Source organism: Contarinia nasturtii, unplaced genomic scaffold (genome assembly GCF_009176525.2).
Source record: "Contarinia nasturtii isolate CC-2019 unplaced genomic scaffold, AAFC_CNas_1.1 Cnas_scaffold_5909, whole genome shotgun sequence".
NCBI classification, from domain to species: Eukaryota; Metazoa; Arthropoda; class Insecta; order Diptera; family Cecidomyiidae; genus Contarinia; species Contarinia nasturtii.
The window spans coordinates 1-15003 of record NW_022203176.1 but is presented as its reverse complement, the minus strand read 5'-3'; the positions used below and the strand labels follow the sequence as shown (position 1 = coordinate 15003).

General features: G+C 33.4%; 4 protein-coding genes across 5 annotated transcripts; 2 read left to right on the top strand and 2 right to left on the bottom strand.

Moving 5' to 3' along the window:
- Positions 1 to 2985: 2985 nt before the first annotated feature.
- Positions 2986 to 4817, top strand: LOC116351644. The gene is made up of 2 exons (XM_031783781.1): positions 2986 to 4228; positions 4355 to 4817. Exon 1 carries the CDS (start codon positions 3321 to 3323, stop codon positions 3993 to 3995), a length of 675 nt encoding a protein of 224 aa, XP_031639641.1. The 5' UTR covers positions 2986 to 3320; the 3' UTR covers positions 3996 to 4228; positions 4355 to 4817.
- Positions 4818 to 5438: 621 nt separating this feature from the next.
- LOC116351643 (chymotrypsin-2-like) lies at positions 5439 to 6759 on the bottom strand. Its single transcript, XM_031783780.1, has 5 exons — positions 6541 to 6759; positions 6223 to 6281; positions 5818 to 6146; positions 5662 to 5771; positions 5439 to 5607 (listed from the first exon to the last, which is right to left on the bottom strand). The coding sequence occupies exons 1-4, from the start codon at positions 6739 to 6741 to the stop codon at positions 5674 to 5676; spliced, it is 687 nt and encodes a 228-aa protein (XP_031639640.1). The 5' UTR covers positions 6742 to 6759; the 3' UTR covers positions 5439 to 5607; positions 5662 to 5673.
- Positions 6760 to 6773: 14 nt separating this feature from the next.
- Positions 6774 to 8144, bottom strand: LOC116351642 (corepressor interacting with RBPJ 1-like). The gene is made up of 2 exons (XM_031783779.1): positions 7940 to 8144; positions 6774 to 7866 (listed from the first exon to the last, which is right to left on the bottom strand). Exons 1-2 carry the CDS (start codon positions 8009 to 8011, stop codon positions 6928 to 6930), a joined length of 1011 nt encoding a protein of 336 aa, XP_031639639.1. The 5' UTR covers positions 8012 to 8144; the 3' UTR covers positions 6774 to 6927.
- Positions 8145 to 9390: 1246 nt separating this feature from the next.
- LOC116351641 lies at positions 9391 to 13100 on the top strand. 2 transcript variants are annotated; one of them, XR_004202181.1, is made up of 4 exons: positions 9391 to 10591; positions 10663 to 11446; positions 11525 to 11805; positions 12008 to 13100. XR_004202181.1 is itself a non-coding variant. In XM_031783778.1 (2 exons), exons 1-2 carry the CDS (start codon positions 9449 to 9451, stop codon positions 11215 to 11217), a joined length of 1698 nt encoding a protein of 565 aa, XP_031639638.1. In that variant the 5' UTR covers positions 9391 to 9448; the 3' UTR covers positions 11218 to 11459. The 2 variants fall into 2 exon arrangements, 1 of the variants encoding a protein (XP_031639638.1); XM_031783778.1 differs by lacking the exons at positions 11525 to 11805; positions 12008 to 13100 and having other exon boundaries at positions 10663 to 11459.
- Positions 13101 to 15003: the final 1903 nt, after the last annotated feature.

Sequence of the window (15003 nt, the reverse complement as noted above, 5' to 3'; positions counted from 1 at the left end):
AATTGTTGTCGTTGTGAATACATATAATATATGCCATTGTACGTATTCACAATGACAACAATTGTTGGCTACTTCACAACATTCGTTGGAATGTAAGCATTTACAACACGGTGTTGTCAAAATCATAACCTTAGTTTTGTCAGTGTATATTTCAAAAACCATTTTATTATGATTGCTCATTAGGGTGTTTCCACATGAAAAATATTAAAAAGTGGCTATTATCATTTTGAAGAGCGTTAAATTCTGTATAAGATGATTTGATTTTTGATGCTGATTGGTGGCCGATGTCACTTCCTGGACTAAAAACACATTTGTAAATTGATTTCATGTCGCATTCACGCCAAAATCTGTAATTGATGAAAATATAAGATTGAACTAAATTAAAAACACTCAAAATAATTTTAATATCAAAATAATTGCCTAAATATTAATGAAAGTAACACAAAAACTAACAATTTTACCACAATAAACCAAAACAATGCAAAATCGCCAATTTTTTGAATATTTAAGCAATAATATTGATACTAAAATTATATTTCATATTTTTAATTTTGTTCAATCTTATAATTTCATTCTGGCGTGAATGCGACATGAAATCAATTTAAAAATGTGTTTTTAGTCCAGGAAGTGACATCGGCGACCAATCAGCATCGAAAATCAAATAATCTTATACAGAATTTTACGCTCTTCAAAATGATACTAGCCACTTTTTAATATTTTCCATGTGGAAACACCCTATTGCTCATACTGTCTATAAGCTAGAAAAACTAAGACACGAGATCCTTTATCGGTACATGCTTCGCATATCGACATCTTTGGGAAAAATCAAATTTTCAGGATATTCTCATTTTCTCGCGGACCAATTTTCTGTGAATTTCGTGGAACCCATCCTCGAATCTTTTGCTCTGATGAGCCTAATATTAACTGAGGACCTATACATCACGGGGGACGGCAGTCCCCCAAGTGACGCAATACCAACCAATGAAATATGTATATTTTGCTTCACTCTATATATACTGTAAAGAAATGAAAATCGATACCGCTGACTTTTTTGAAAAGGGTTTTTGCATATTTTAGTAGTGCTCGGGCACCAAATTAAGAATCCGCAAAAAAAATCCGCAAAATTTGACCGCTAGGTGGCGTTTCAAAAAAAGGTAAATTTTTGATTTTGTCCATTTTTGACCACCCAAACCAGAAACAAATTTCCGAAAAATGGTATATTCGGAAACTGGAGTTCGGGTAGATAGTGTTGAAAAAAAAAATTGTTGGAATCGATCGAAAAGTGTCCGAGATATGATCATGTCAAAAAATCTTACGAAAAACACGAAATTTTTGAAATGGTTTGTTTGTTTGTCGGCAAATTTTTGTCCGCAGTTTTTGATAAATCGCCGGAGACCGATTTTATTCGAAAGTAGATGGAAAACTGAGCATACATGTCTCTTCGAATTTTTGGATTTCGTCGCGCAAGTGCCTGGGGTCTAGGTTCGAAAAAAAGTGGAATGCACTTTTTCAGTTTTTCATCGAATGGCCTACTTTCTGTGCATATGAAAGGTGAGGTAATGATCTATATGTCGTTGGAAAGCTACGAACCTCAGCTATTCAGATCTGACGTCAGATTAGAAAAAATTTCGAAAATGATCGTCAGATGGCGCGGCATGTGTTGTTTTTTTCGAAAAATGACAATGACTTTTTTCACACCGACCAAAATTAAAAAAACTGCACTCATTTTTTTTTTCGTGAAAAACTGAGCGTTTGTTGGGGACTAAATTTGTGATGTTTTGGTGTATGTGTCATATCTGGGAAAATTCGTTCCAAAAAGCTATTTCGGTTCCAAAATTAAAAAAAAAATTCAAAATTTTTCGATGTTTGGAGAATTTCTAGATTATGGTACACGGGGTGTTTTTCCACAAAGATGCGTCATTTTTGGCTCTTTGGCAAGATATTGAGCTCCCCAAGAGCATACAGCGAAGAAATTTTGAAAAAAATTCAGTGGAGATGGTTCAATCCATTTATGACCATACTATTAAAAAATGGGGAAAAATCGATGAAAATCGTAATTTTGTTAAAAAAAAATGTGTGAACAAAGATTTTTTTTATCATAGATCGAAAGAGCACTCAATTTTGAACCAATGTGCACATTTTTTAAAACCAACATTTTTCAAAATTGGTCAAAATTCGAAAAAGCGTGTATTTGGCGGACCACCTTTTTAAGATTTTTTAAATAACCAGGAAACTACACCTTGAAATGATGTTTTGAGGGCTTTATTCAATTGAAAAAAATGAATTAAAACATCGGTGCAATTAGTTTTGAATAGATTTGGTAACCATACTCAGCCGTTTTACATACAACGTTTACACGGTGTATTACAACGCGGTCACCTTGCGGCAGAGCTACGCGTCAGTCGTATGTATTACTTATGTATACTATGCGAGACTCGAACCGCTCACACTTGTATGCGGCAGAGCTATGGTCATCGCTCTATACATAAAGAATATATACGACCGACGCGTAGCTCTGGCAGAGTCTGCCGCAAGGTGACCGCGTTGTAATACACCGTGTAAACGTTGTATGTAGAACAGCTGAGTACATACTACAAATTCACCGTAGAAATTTCTCCTTTTGTTTCGAAATTTTAAAAAACAATTAAAAATGCAACAAAAAAAAAAAATTCGAGAGCAAACATAAAACTCTAATTCAATGTAAAAACAAATGATAAAAGTATGGCAGAAAGCAGAACAAACTTGGCGTGGATTGCAAGAAATCGGTTAATATAAATATTCTTGATTTCCAATGTGATGAATATCAATATATGAATACAATAAAAGAATAGAGAGTAGATTTCAAACAGAAAAATTAATTTTAATGTTAAAACAAATGATATAAGTAAAAAACACTTCTTTGGAAGTTCTCACTGTGACGCAATACTGCACATCAAATCTGAAAATGATCTGATATAAATTTTCAGTGACGCTTGCAATCAAATACACAAACAATTTTTATATTGCGTTGCCTCTCGCATTCTTAGAAAATGAAAAATGAAAATTTCAGTGTGATAATGCCAAGAGGGTAGACGCGAATTATAAAACTTTGAATCATGTGAATGATCACAAAAAAGGAAAAAACGCACACGAACGACCGATCACAGTCGGACATTGATGTTCCTGTCCAGCTCTGATTTGAGTATATGCATCAACAATACCTCAGCAATGTGACAACACAGCTAACCACACATTGTGTGAAGGGATTGGTAAGATTGTAAGAAGTACACAAATGAAGCGCTACCAATTCAATCAGGAACCATACAGATTATTCAAATTTGATGACATCGACATTCGAAACACAATTGAAAGCATTGAGTGAAGGCGATCCAGTTCGAAAATCCAAAATGAATGAGCTGTTTGTTGCGGTGAAAGAACGTTGTTTACCATCATTTGGCGATTATCTCACAATGACTCAATACATCGAGAAAAAGTGGTTTGAATCACTTTATTTTTTCATCCAAATACAACGTGAAATTAGTGAATTCAAGGAACATCGACAGCTGGTGCATGCATGGCTGCGACACAAGAAAAAACCATTGTTGTTCGAAAAACCAACGCAACCACTGCCGCCAAAGATTGGCAATATCACCGTTTTACCGCTATGTGATAATAAACTCAAACACATCAAATTCGATCAAACGGATTTGTTAGCACTATTGGCTCGATGGAAACTGATTCCAGAAGAATTCGGTGGCAAAGATGGAGGAAGTTCTATATATAGCAATAATTATTTTGAAGGAAACCCATACGACGCTTGGAATATTTTATTCGACATGAAGAAAATAAATGAACTCAAAAGACCAAACCAGCAATTTCACCGTATGATTGTGTGCGATAGCGTTTCGGCTTCGGTACTATTCAAAACACCAAAACGTGAGAAGACCGAATTCAATCGCGAACGAATCAAACAAAAACTTGAAGACGGTGATTACACGTATATCATCCCGGCGTGAACACATACTATGCTGGATTTCGTCGGAACATTGAAACTTGTGTCGAAGTGAATTGATTAAATAATTTATTTTATATTAAAGTTTCATATTTTTCCAGATTAAATGTATTGATTGTTTTTATTTTGGTTTCATTAAAGGAAAACATCAAAATATCACCGAAGCAACATCCCGACACAGTTTTGCTCTTTTCTTAAGAACAGTACAATGGTATTACGGATGGAAGGAGCCCGTGTGTGAGTAAAGTTTTCAATTAAAAAAGATGTTTCATATACAATTAATTCAATTGATACTAATGAATGTTGTTTCTCTTTTCCATGTATTCACACCTGAATGTTATTCTTTGGCAACCGTGAAAATAGCTGAAACTACACACAAATCCGGGCCGAAATTCGACCATGAATTTGTGCCTGGTATTACAAATTTTTCCTTGGGAACTTTTTTTATCTAGAGATAGCTTGCTCAGACAAGTTCTATATAAGCACTAGCATGTGCAATACTAGTTTCTTCCGATACTTCTATATTTTTTATACATATGGGACATTATACATATCTCTTGAAAAAGGGTCTCTTAGCAATTGTATGACACTTTAGTAAGAAAGTAGTTCCAACTATTTACCAATAGATGGCGACACATAAAATAGCAACTTCGAAACAAATACGCATTTCCTATACTTATCGTAAAAAATGTAATAAAAAATCGCGTGCCGAGAAAAATAGTAACAATAATTATTATACACTGGGTATAATACACAAATATTAATTTTTTCTCAGCACGCGATTTTTTATTACATTTTTTACGATAAGTACAGTAGATTGCCAAATGTCGACACACGACCAAATGTCGGAATACCGATAGGTGAATTGAAATTAAAAATCGAAAATTCGTTTTAATTGCATTTTTAAAAACAAATTATGAATGATCAATATCAAATCTATATATAATAATCCAAATATTCATCAAAAATCTATTCCTGCTTTCAAAAATTACGTTCAAAAAAAAATTCTATATTTTTATCACTTGTTTACGTCAAAAGTTAAACTATATCATTTTTAGACGAGCCGGTAAAATGCATTTTTTGGTATGAAAAAATAACTACTTTGAAAAAAAAATTATATCTGCGAATTGTAGATACTTTAATTTAGTTATTGAACAGAAATATTGAAAATACAAAGAAAAGCAATTATATTTATGTTCCATTTTTCACTGTACTATTATTCCGGAATAAATAATCCAATTGCCGACACATAAAGCCGCATAAAGCGCCGAACATTTCAAGTGAAACACTTTTGATTTGACAGATGTGGCAGTTATGTATATATTTGGATCATTGTGAAATTCAAACCAAATCAGTGGAAAAACACAATATTTTAAAATATTTTTGCCATTTTACTATGGGAAAATAAATAAAATTAAATATTTGGAATTTTCGATGTTACGACGAAAAAATGATAGCCTTTCGCACAGGGAACGCCGAATGAAACAATGCCTACTATCTCTGTAGTCGATTTATCAACCAATGGGCCGGGCCACCTTTATATTTTGTTCAAAATGTTACAAGGTAAAATATGTTTTTTATGAATGAAATCCTTGCACAAGTTACATAGCAGACTAAAAAAAATCAAGGATTGGGGGGTAATTTCCCAGCAAATTAATCCCTCCTCCCTCCTGTCTGCCCAGCTATGATAAGTTACCTGAATCACCAAAACAAGTGCCAACATCGACTGGACTTATTGTACAAATATTTGTATCGCGAACTAATTCACTGGTTTGATGACCTTTGAATTGTTCACAATTAAAACAAAAAATCAAATTCATTTTCACCTTTAAATTTTTCAATGCAATCCTTCGTGCTAAGTGTTGCCGGCATAATAAACTTCAATAGATCTGACATTGTAGGTTTTTGCATTGGATGCGGTTGCTTGCTACAACCCCAACCCGAAAGAATAAAATTGTTATCAAAATGTGAGCTAGGCATTTTTGGCAATGCAACTGGTTGAATTAAATTTGAAAAAATAATTTCTTCGGTTGTACGCAGTATGGCGAGGTCATTTAGTGATTTTTTTTTATCATATTCTGGATGTGATTTAATTGTTGATAATCTGTAGTAGACACCATCCTTTGAACTATATATAGTTCCAACAACAGCATACCTAGGGTAAATCACATATGGAAATTAATGGAAACACATGATGAAAATAAAATATATAGTCTAAGAACAAAGCATACACTAAATTCGGACTAGCAAAGGGTCCCTGCATACAATGTGCAGCTGATAATATGAACCTGTGGAATAAGGATTATAGTTTGAATTATGCGTGAATAAAAAAACATACTTCTCGTCAGTCATAAATCTATTGAAAATATCGAAAGGAGAGTATGTTTTTATTCAGACATTACTCAGCTATAAGCGCTGAATAACATACTCTCTTCTCGATATATTCAATAGAAATATATTTTCTATTTTTTAACTAATTTTATTTATTTATTATTCGTTCTTTTCTTCTGCGATTCTCTCCTTAGGTAATCGACGATTGCAACAAAGCCATTGCTTATAATTGCACCACCACAAAAATGCCCTTTTCGACTTCGAAGCGATACTTGATAAGAAAATTGTCCCTCCTTCGCATCATTACCACCAAGTATATGAGGATTCACTCTATCGAATTTTTGTCCAAATTCTATATTGGCCACAACACTTACGACATTGGCCACAACCGCCAAACAGATTAAGTTTATCGTCTTCATATTCTACTTGATGAATGAAACTCTCAGAAAAATTACATTCAGTTTTTATTCATTGTAACATACTTCAGATAAAAAAAATTGGTTGATAGTTGGGCTATAGCGACGCAATTGTTTTCAATTTGAAAGTGATTGATTTATTTAAAACGTCAGTCAATATTATCTAATCAGAAAAGGTAATGGGCTTGATTATTGTCTATTATTTCGATGTTTTGTATCAAGTGAAGATGATCTGGAACGGTGCCTGTTATTACGTCTTGGTGATACCGATCGATCACGGGCTGATCTTTTATAACGTTTGTTTTTTCGATCTCTTTCCGATTGGTCTCGGTTTCGCTCCGAACGGCCTCTCTCGGCTCGAGCCGAGATTGATTTGTTACGACCTTTTTCGTCTTTTGACGACGACGATGATGATGATGACAATGTGTGTTGCTTTGATTTCTTTTTTAGGCTACGTTTGGCTGATGTTTGCTTCATTTTCTCGATCTTTTTAAGCTTTTTTAACAATTTCTTCTTTTGTTTGGTGCTGAGAGATTTTAAAAATTCCTTTTCAACTTGTGCTGATTCGTTGTCATTGTAATCGTCATTTGCATTTGCAACAAACTGGTGCAAACGACCCGTTTGGAAGCTTTGTGCACTCATTGCGCCTTTTTTCATCATTAAACCGTCTTCTTTCATTTGTTCTTCCAACAAATTCTTCGATAAAATCTCGTTGGATTCAGCTTCCGAATGTAATTTTCGTGCTTCACTCATAGATAGACTGTACATAGTACATTCCTTGTCAGTATTTATATGACCCCATTTGTGGCATTTAATGCAACGCACATTTCTCACTTGAATACCAAACGGTTGATCACGAATTTCTGTATCGCCTTTACAATAACTTTCACGTGGTGCATTGTATTTACGTTGCCATTCAAATTTATATTCTGGCTCATTGTCGTCTTTTTCACGTTCTTTGCGAACACCAGGTGGTGGCTCGTACATGAAATTCATGCTCAATTTATCTTTGCTATCTTTGCTCAGCATTGCTTTATTTTCATGCAAATCTTGCTCTTTTTCATACTGATTTCGAAGCTCTTCTTGCTTTTTCTTATATGCTTCGGCTTGTTGTTCGGCCATCCATACCTAAATCATTTGTTAAATGAAAACGAAAGCCATTAAAACAATATTTTTTTAAATTAAATATAGGATTACTTACTCGTTTCAGATTATCTCTGGACGCTGGATGGAAGAATTTTTTACACATGTAATTATTAAAACCCTTCCCCATTTCAAATGTTGACCTTTTTAAACCACGGTTGAACTCAAACTATTTCAAATAATTCAGAACGCGTGTAAACAGTGATTTTTTCTAAATACAATTTAATACGTTTTACAATGCATTACGGGTGACAGAACTGTCATTAAAATACATATAATATAATGACTGAAGTTAAAATGTAGTACTTGAAGTTAAAATGGACTAGATCTACTAAACGGAGACGGTCAATATTTTACCACATTGTTCGTTTTCTTTAAAAAAAATTAATTCTTATCATTTATTTGTCCAAGTCGCATATACAAAAATAACCATTTGGCATCCTGTAGAATATAAAAATTAAAATTCAGTTAAAAATTAACGTAACTTCGTGACTTCGTTGATCGAAATTCGTTAAGTATGTATGTATATTTGTTTTTACTGGAATACTTTGATAATACAAAACAGATCTTGGTTTAACAAGCAAATATGAATAATAAAAATAAAGAATGCATAAAAATATTTCGAAGAGGAGAAAAATACAATGGAAATTTATTTAAATTTTAAACGGGACAGCCAATTCAATTCGGTTGATGCCTGAAAATGGAAAAAAGAAAACATTAAGTTTTAAATTGAAAATCTAAATCTTACGCTCAAATAAAAAATAAACAATTTATTCGGAAAGAGATTTGCATAATTTAATTTAAAACTCTGAAGAAGAACTCTTTTATACGTCATTTAATGCATTTAATTTTCTTTATTTGTGGAATTATTATTTTGAATTTTCGAAATGCAACTGACATCTTTCTGACATTTTTCGATTGGCGCGGTGTATATGTGTCAAACCAAATCCAAAGATATTCATTTATATGTATTAAAAATGTGCCCACATTGTGTGACAGTATTGTTAGTATAAACAACTATCGCACCAACCGATTTTGTTTACAATAAAACTTTGTTTTGTTTTCAACAGGATTTCTTGAGAATTATATGAGAGTGTTTGAAGCGTGGTTTGGGCGATCAATTGGTTTTATTGTCATTTCAAAAACGATTTTATGTGTTTTGTGCTGTTCCCTGTGGAATGGATATATTCACAGTTGGTTTTGTGACTGTCTTTGTTTTAATTTCGAAATAACAGAGTGTTGATAAAATAACTGTGAATATTCCAACAACATTTCGATCGGCAAAATATTTGATGTCACATTGGAAATAAATTTCATCATTCGATTTAGAATAAAGAGTCACTTTGTTGAGGTAAGAGGTGATATTTATAATGCGCTCTTCATTACTGTTTCATTTAATTTGTGATAGAAGTGTTTATATCTTATTGTGTTTGTGATCTATGCTATATTTGGTGTATTTTTTTCTTTAATTTTTGTACAATAGATCTGTCACGATGAAAAGAAAGAGCGGGAAGAGTATCGTGCACCATTTATCAATCAGGTCACATACTGGTGCCTTTCGGCCACAATGATTACGACTCTGGCGTCATTAGTGTTTTTGTTCAAAGCAAACAAAGCCTTTGACGATGAAAATGTTCGATTTTTTAAAGGTGAATCCGATGAATACACGAATGATCAATTCAATAAATACGTGAATGGTGTAATTGGTAAATGTTTCACCTCGGTATTACAAGAAAATTACCACAAATTACCGCTTGTATTTCGACGAACTGTCGAGCAAGCATGTCCTGATTTTCTTCGTCCAGAAAATTGGCCAGCTCGCGAGGGCATGGGGAACGCATTCAATCATCTCATCACTCAGTACATAACAAACGTGAAAAATAACATCAAAGTATGGGCATTCAGTCGCATCAAGAAATTTTTCACGCTAAAGCGCTACGAACTGAATTTGAATCGACAAGGAAATCTCGTCACTGAATTGGATGTAAAACGTGCGACGAAGATCGAAATGTTCCAGAGTAGAGTCGAGAGAAACGCGAACATCGATCTTCTATTAAACGAAGCAGCAGGCATTGGATTGCCAATCAATGTACACTTCCAGGATCTCATTCGTGATCGCTGGTTCCAAACCATCCCAATATTTATAAACATTCAGCGACAAATTAGCATATTATCATACAGCGATTTTCACGCGAAATATGAAATGTTGAAACAACGTTGGTTCCAATATCGACGCGATCCGAACAATAATGTCATGCCGACCACTCCACTCCCGCCAAAAATAAAGAATTTCTTAGTAATTCCAGTCCACGATTTCGATATGGAACATATCCGCATCGATATCCATCTTTTTTATTTGATTGCGAGAAAATTTGGAGCATTGAAATTGGCAAAAGGAAAACGCGGTCAGCCAATAAACATTGAAAAAACTGAATACGATAGCAATCCAGCTATCTATTGGGATTTAATATTTGACCTGCCAAAAATTTCGAAACTTGGAAATGGTAAGGAATTCGATTTTGCTGTGGCAACCGATAGTGTGGCAGTTTCGTTATGTTTCGTGAAGCCTGAACGCAATACACCAGAACTTGATAACAACACCATCAAAGAGAAGTACAATCATTTTGAGTTTGATTATGTGCTTGGACTCGATCCAGGAGTTCGTACATGGAACGCCACCGTTAGCAAACACGTTCGATCCGGCAACGAGGTAAGAAACAATAAATTCATTCTTTATTTATCATTTGTTTACTTCTATGATTTTTTGTTCGTAAATCTCAGGAAAACATCACAATTGATGGTCCAAAATACCATTTCGAAGCGAAATATGGCAAACGCAAGCGTAAATCCGATCAATGGACTGAATTTTTGCAAAAACAACGGGAGCTCGACTATAAACGCTATGCATTTTTTCCATCGCCGAGGGGACGTTCACATTGGATGTGTTACATCGCTTATTATGTGAAAATTATGAAACCAGCTATGGCGGTGTACACAACACGAAAGTTCATTCGACTCCGTCTCGATAAATACATCGAAGAGAATCGGGCCAGTGACAAAATCGCGGCATCACTGACGAAAAAAAAGTCGGCGCTCGTTTTTATTGGTGCAGCTCAAATAGCTCCAAACTCACCAATTGGTATTAAAAAGCGATTGCGATGCCCGGGATTACGACGACTATTGAACAGTTTCAGGTCGACGAATACAATACATCGCAAACTTGTGCAAAATGTTTCCGGCCATTCGATCGACGAACCAAAAGCGATCGATACAAAGTTTGTCAGCATTGTATTCCAAGTGAAGATGAGTCATCGCAATAAAATTTACCGAACGTGATTATCACCATGAAAAGCAACCGAGTGTACCAACAATTGCGTAAATATATTGAATGCAGCCAACCCAGATCATATTCCAATGGATTCAGATGGTTTAGTGTCAAAACTTCAAGTATGTTTCAAAAACTGGCAACTAAACACTGGCATTTGGAAAGATGATCGAGCTCCATTTCAATTGAAAACTGTTTGGCACCGGGATATCGTTGCAGCCAAGAACATCATGTACAAAGGTGAAAAAATATCACTGAAATTAAAAATATTTAAGAATGTTTTGGCTAACGATTTGTTGTTTACGATTTTGTTTTTAGGTCTTTGTACGGTGTTGGGATTGGACATTCATCTGCAACTATTGAGACCACAGAATCAAAATGCTGCCGTACAAAATCAAGCAGCTGACGATGAGGATTCCAGTGACGACGAGGACTACGTTTATGTTCTCGATGTTTCCGATGACGACCAGTTTTAATTACATGTAGCATTAAGATTTCTTTTTAAATAATATTATTGTAACGTTTTGTTACTATGCTGGGCTTGAGTTTTGTGGCCTTGACCGAAGTACGGGCAGTTCGGTATATAAAATAACCCGAAGGTGAGTATCATTTATTGAACTGAACCGATAGTATATTGATGTTGATTCATACTTACTAACTGAGTTTATTTTTTCTCTTTTTTCTTTCCATTGCGACGTTGAAAATGACTGAAACTACACTCAAATCCGACCCCAATATTGACCGTCAACATATGCCCGATAATGGATGAATTTGCCACAACAAATGTTTTTTGCTATATAGCTGAGATCGTGATGTTTGTTTACTATACTATCGCTTTTGTGTATGATTTGATTTGTCCCTTTGTTAACCCTAAAACCGTCCTTCTGCAATCCACCTTTGGGGGCACTCAGTGCCCGTAGTGTAATTTGTATGAAAAAATTAAAAAATTTGGAAAAAAAAATTTAGAATTTTTCTCGATATTTTGAGAAATCTTGTGTCTAATCGTAAACTAAAGACATGAATGTGCGCATCGGGTCGGCAGCTACGTTTTGTTTACTGTGCTGACAAAATATAAAAAATATTGGCTGAACAAAGTTTTGCAGTGCCTATGAATTGGACCAGTTTCATTTGCAAAATGGCATTTTACACTGTTTGCCTTTAAGTTTTCTCTGTTAAATTTATCTGAGTATGGGAAGTCACATATAAATGAATAAAAAAATGAACTGAACACGAGACATGTTTGTTGTGTATATGTAAAAGTAAATCAAAGCAATTCAATGTAAAACACAACTTCGGCACAATTTGTTTATAATAAATTATTATTCTTATTTGAATGTCACACGGAACACCGAACAACGTAACAAGTATATATATGTTTGTATATGAGAACAATCGATTCATTCGTGCACAAACATTTTTTACAATTCAGCAATTTTCCCATACAAAATATATGAAAATATACGTCGGGCACTGAGTGCCCCAAAGACGAAATGACTATCTTTTTTTTGCCGGCCATTTTTTCGAAAACCATGGCGTGAATTGATGCATATTTTATATTTTTGAGTATAGGAACAGAGGCCGAAACACGAAAAAAATCGGGGTTTAGTGATGTTTGATGAAGAAAATGGTTTAATTTTAGTTTGAAATTTTGCTCGGACACTGAGTGCCCGATGGACGGTTTTAGAGTTAAATTAAGTTGTTTTTATGATGGATATACATCCTACTATCACTTCTATGATACATGATTATTATTCAAAAACATTGTGTTTTAATGAATTTTTCGTTTTCTCTTTTGTTATGCAAATAAAGTGAACTCAATAAAAATTTCTTCTCCTTCTTTTACAGTTAAAAAGCTCAAGCTGAATTAAATTAGTTGTTAAAAGAAAAATAACGCGTACCCTTTAGACAAAATTAATCTCAAAATACATGATACATGTACAAATTCTAAAAATTGAAAAAAAATTACTAAATTGAATGTGTTTTGAAGGCAGAGAAAAACAAATTCAATAAAAATACAATTTATGTTTTCTGTTCGTACTAATTGTAGTTTATTGCTGTCAATTTACATTTATTTTATTTTGATCATGTATTCTTTATTGTTAATGTGTTTTTTCAATGTGACATACGCTAGTATTGTTATTTCATTCACTCATTCTTTCCTTTCTCTCTTAGTTTTAAATTATCCTGTCTCAATCTATAATTTTATACATGCTCACAGAAAACTCAGATGTTAAAATTCAAAGTAATCAAAGCAAAATGCCATTTTAACATGAGGCTATTTTTTCACAAGGTAAAATGCCGCTTTACCCGCAAAGAAATGTGTAGATAAATTGCCTTAATATGGGCATTTTGCTTTGAGTACTTTGAATTTTAACATCTGAGTTTTCTAAGAGTGGCTTTTGAGATTTCGTTACATGCATCGTTTTCGTTTTCATATATATAATTATGTTGTTTATTTGCTAAGAAAACTTTTAGCTAAAAATGCCTTCTAAATTCTCATAAAATATGCATACAAATTTCTTTTTTTCTATTTCTCTCATTGAAGATTTCTTTCATGTCTGTCTGATATATAGAAGGATTATCGTTTTAGAACTTTAAAACTACAAGTTTTGTTCAAAAGATGTTCACTTAACATTTTTTGTGTTATTACTTCACCAATTTACTATACAAAATTTCTACAAAAATATTTTTAAAAGGATCAACTACGCGTTATACTAACAATAACGAAAAGAAGATTTCTTTTGGAAAGAACGGAGCTGAATGAACAAAATAAAATAAATGATCAATGTTTTCCTTTGTAAATTATAGATGCTTAAAACAGCCATAAACTCATCAATTTATCGAATTTTATGCTAGATTTCATGAATATTTTTTATGCATTTTTTCTCACACAATAAACTCATCGAAATTACAGACGTTACAACAATGCTAGTTTAATGTTAAAAAGAATTATGCAGAAGTGGAAGGGGCCTCTACACCGATTTTTGTTTGTCCTTTATATATTAGTCCCATTTTCTTTATATAATTAACATCATTCTCTGTGTATGGTTTGGGAGTTTTGCTCGATTAATGAATTTGGATGCATATTGTTTTTGTTAAGTTTATTCCGTTTCGATTCTTTTTTCTTGCTTTTAAAACGTTGATTATTGTACTACAATAAAACGCTACGCCATGTAATTCAAATGTTCAGACATACAAAAAGTTTTTCATAAAAAAATATTGCATAGTTTAGTTCTTTTTCTCTTGTTCAAAATTTAATTGCTTATCAGTCTGTGGCATTTATCTGGTTATATAAATATTTCAAGCAATTTGTTTGGCTTTAAAAATATCTCTATGTGGGAGTTCTTTTTCTAATTTCTTAATATGTATTCAATCATTCATTTTTGACGTTGGGAATTCATTTTTGACGTTTGGTTTCATTATTTTTTATTAGATAAATGCACATCTATTTGATTTTTAAAGAGAAAAACCAAAAGAGGGTTCTTTGGTCCATTTGAAAAATGCCAATCAACCCTAGAGCAAACATTATTTTAGGAAAAAAATGTTTAATAAAAATAATTGATTTGATTGATCACTGCTGACCAGTAAAGTGCACAAAGTGTTACTAAAAGTTTTTAATTTCACCTATATGGATCGATGTAAATTGCCGAAAAAATAAATTTGTGAAAATAGGGGGTGCCCAATCGAAGTAGGGGGGGCAGGGGAGTACCCCACCATGTCAAAATTTGGTCGGATCAAAAAATAATGTACTACAAAGTTGTTCAGAATGACGAGAGAAATTTTTTATGACCCCTGCC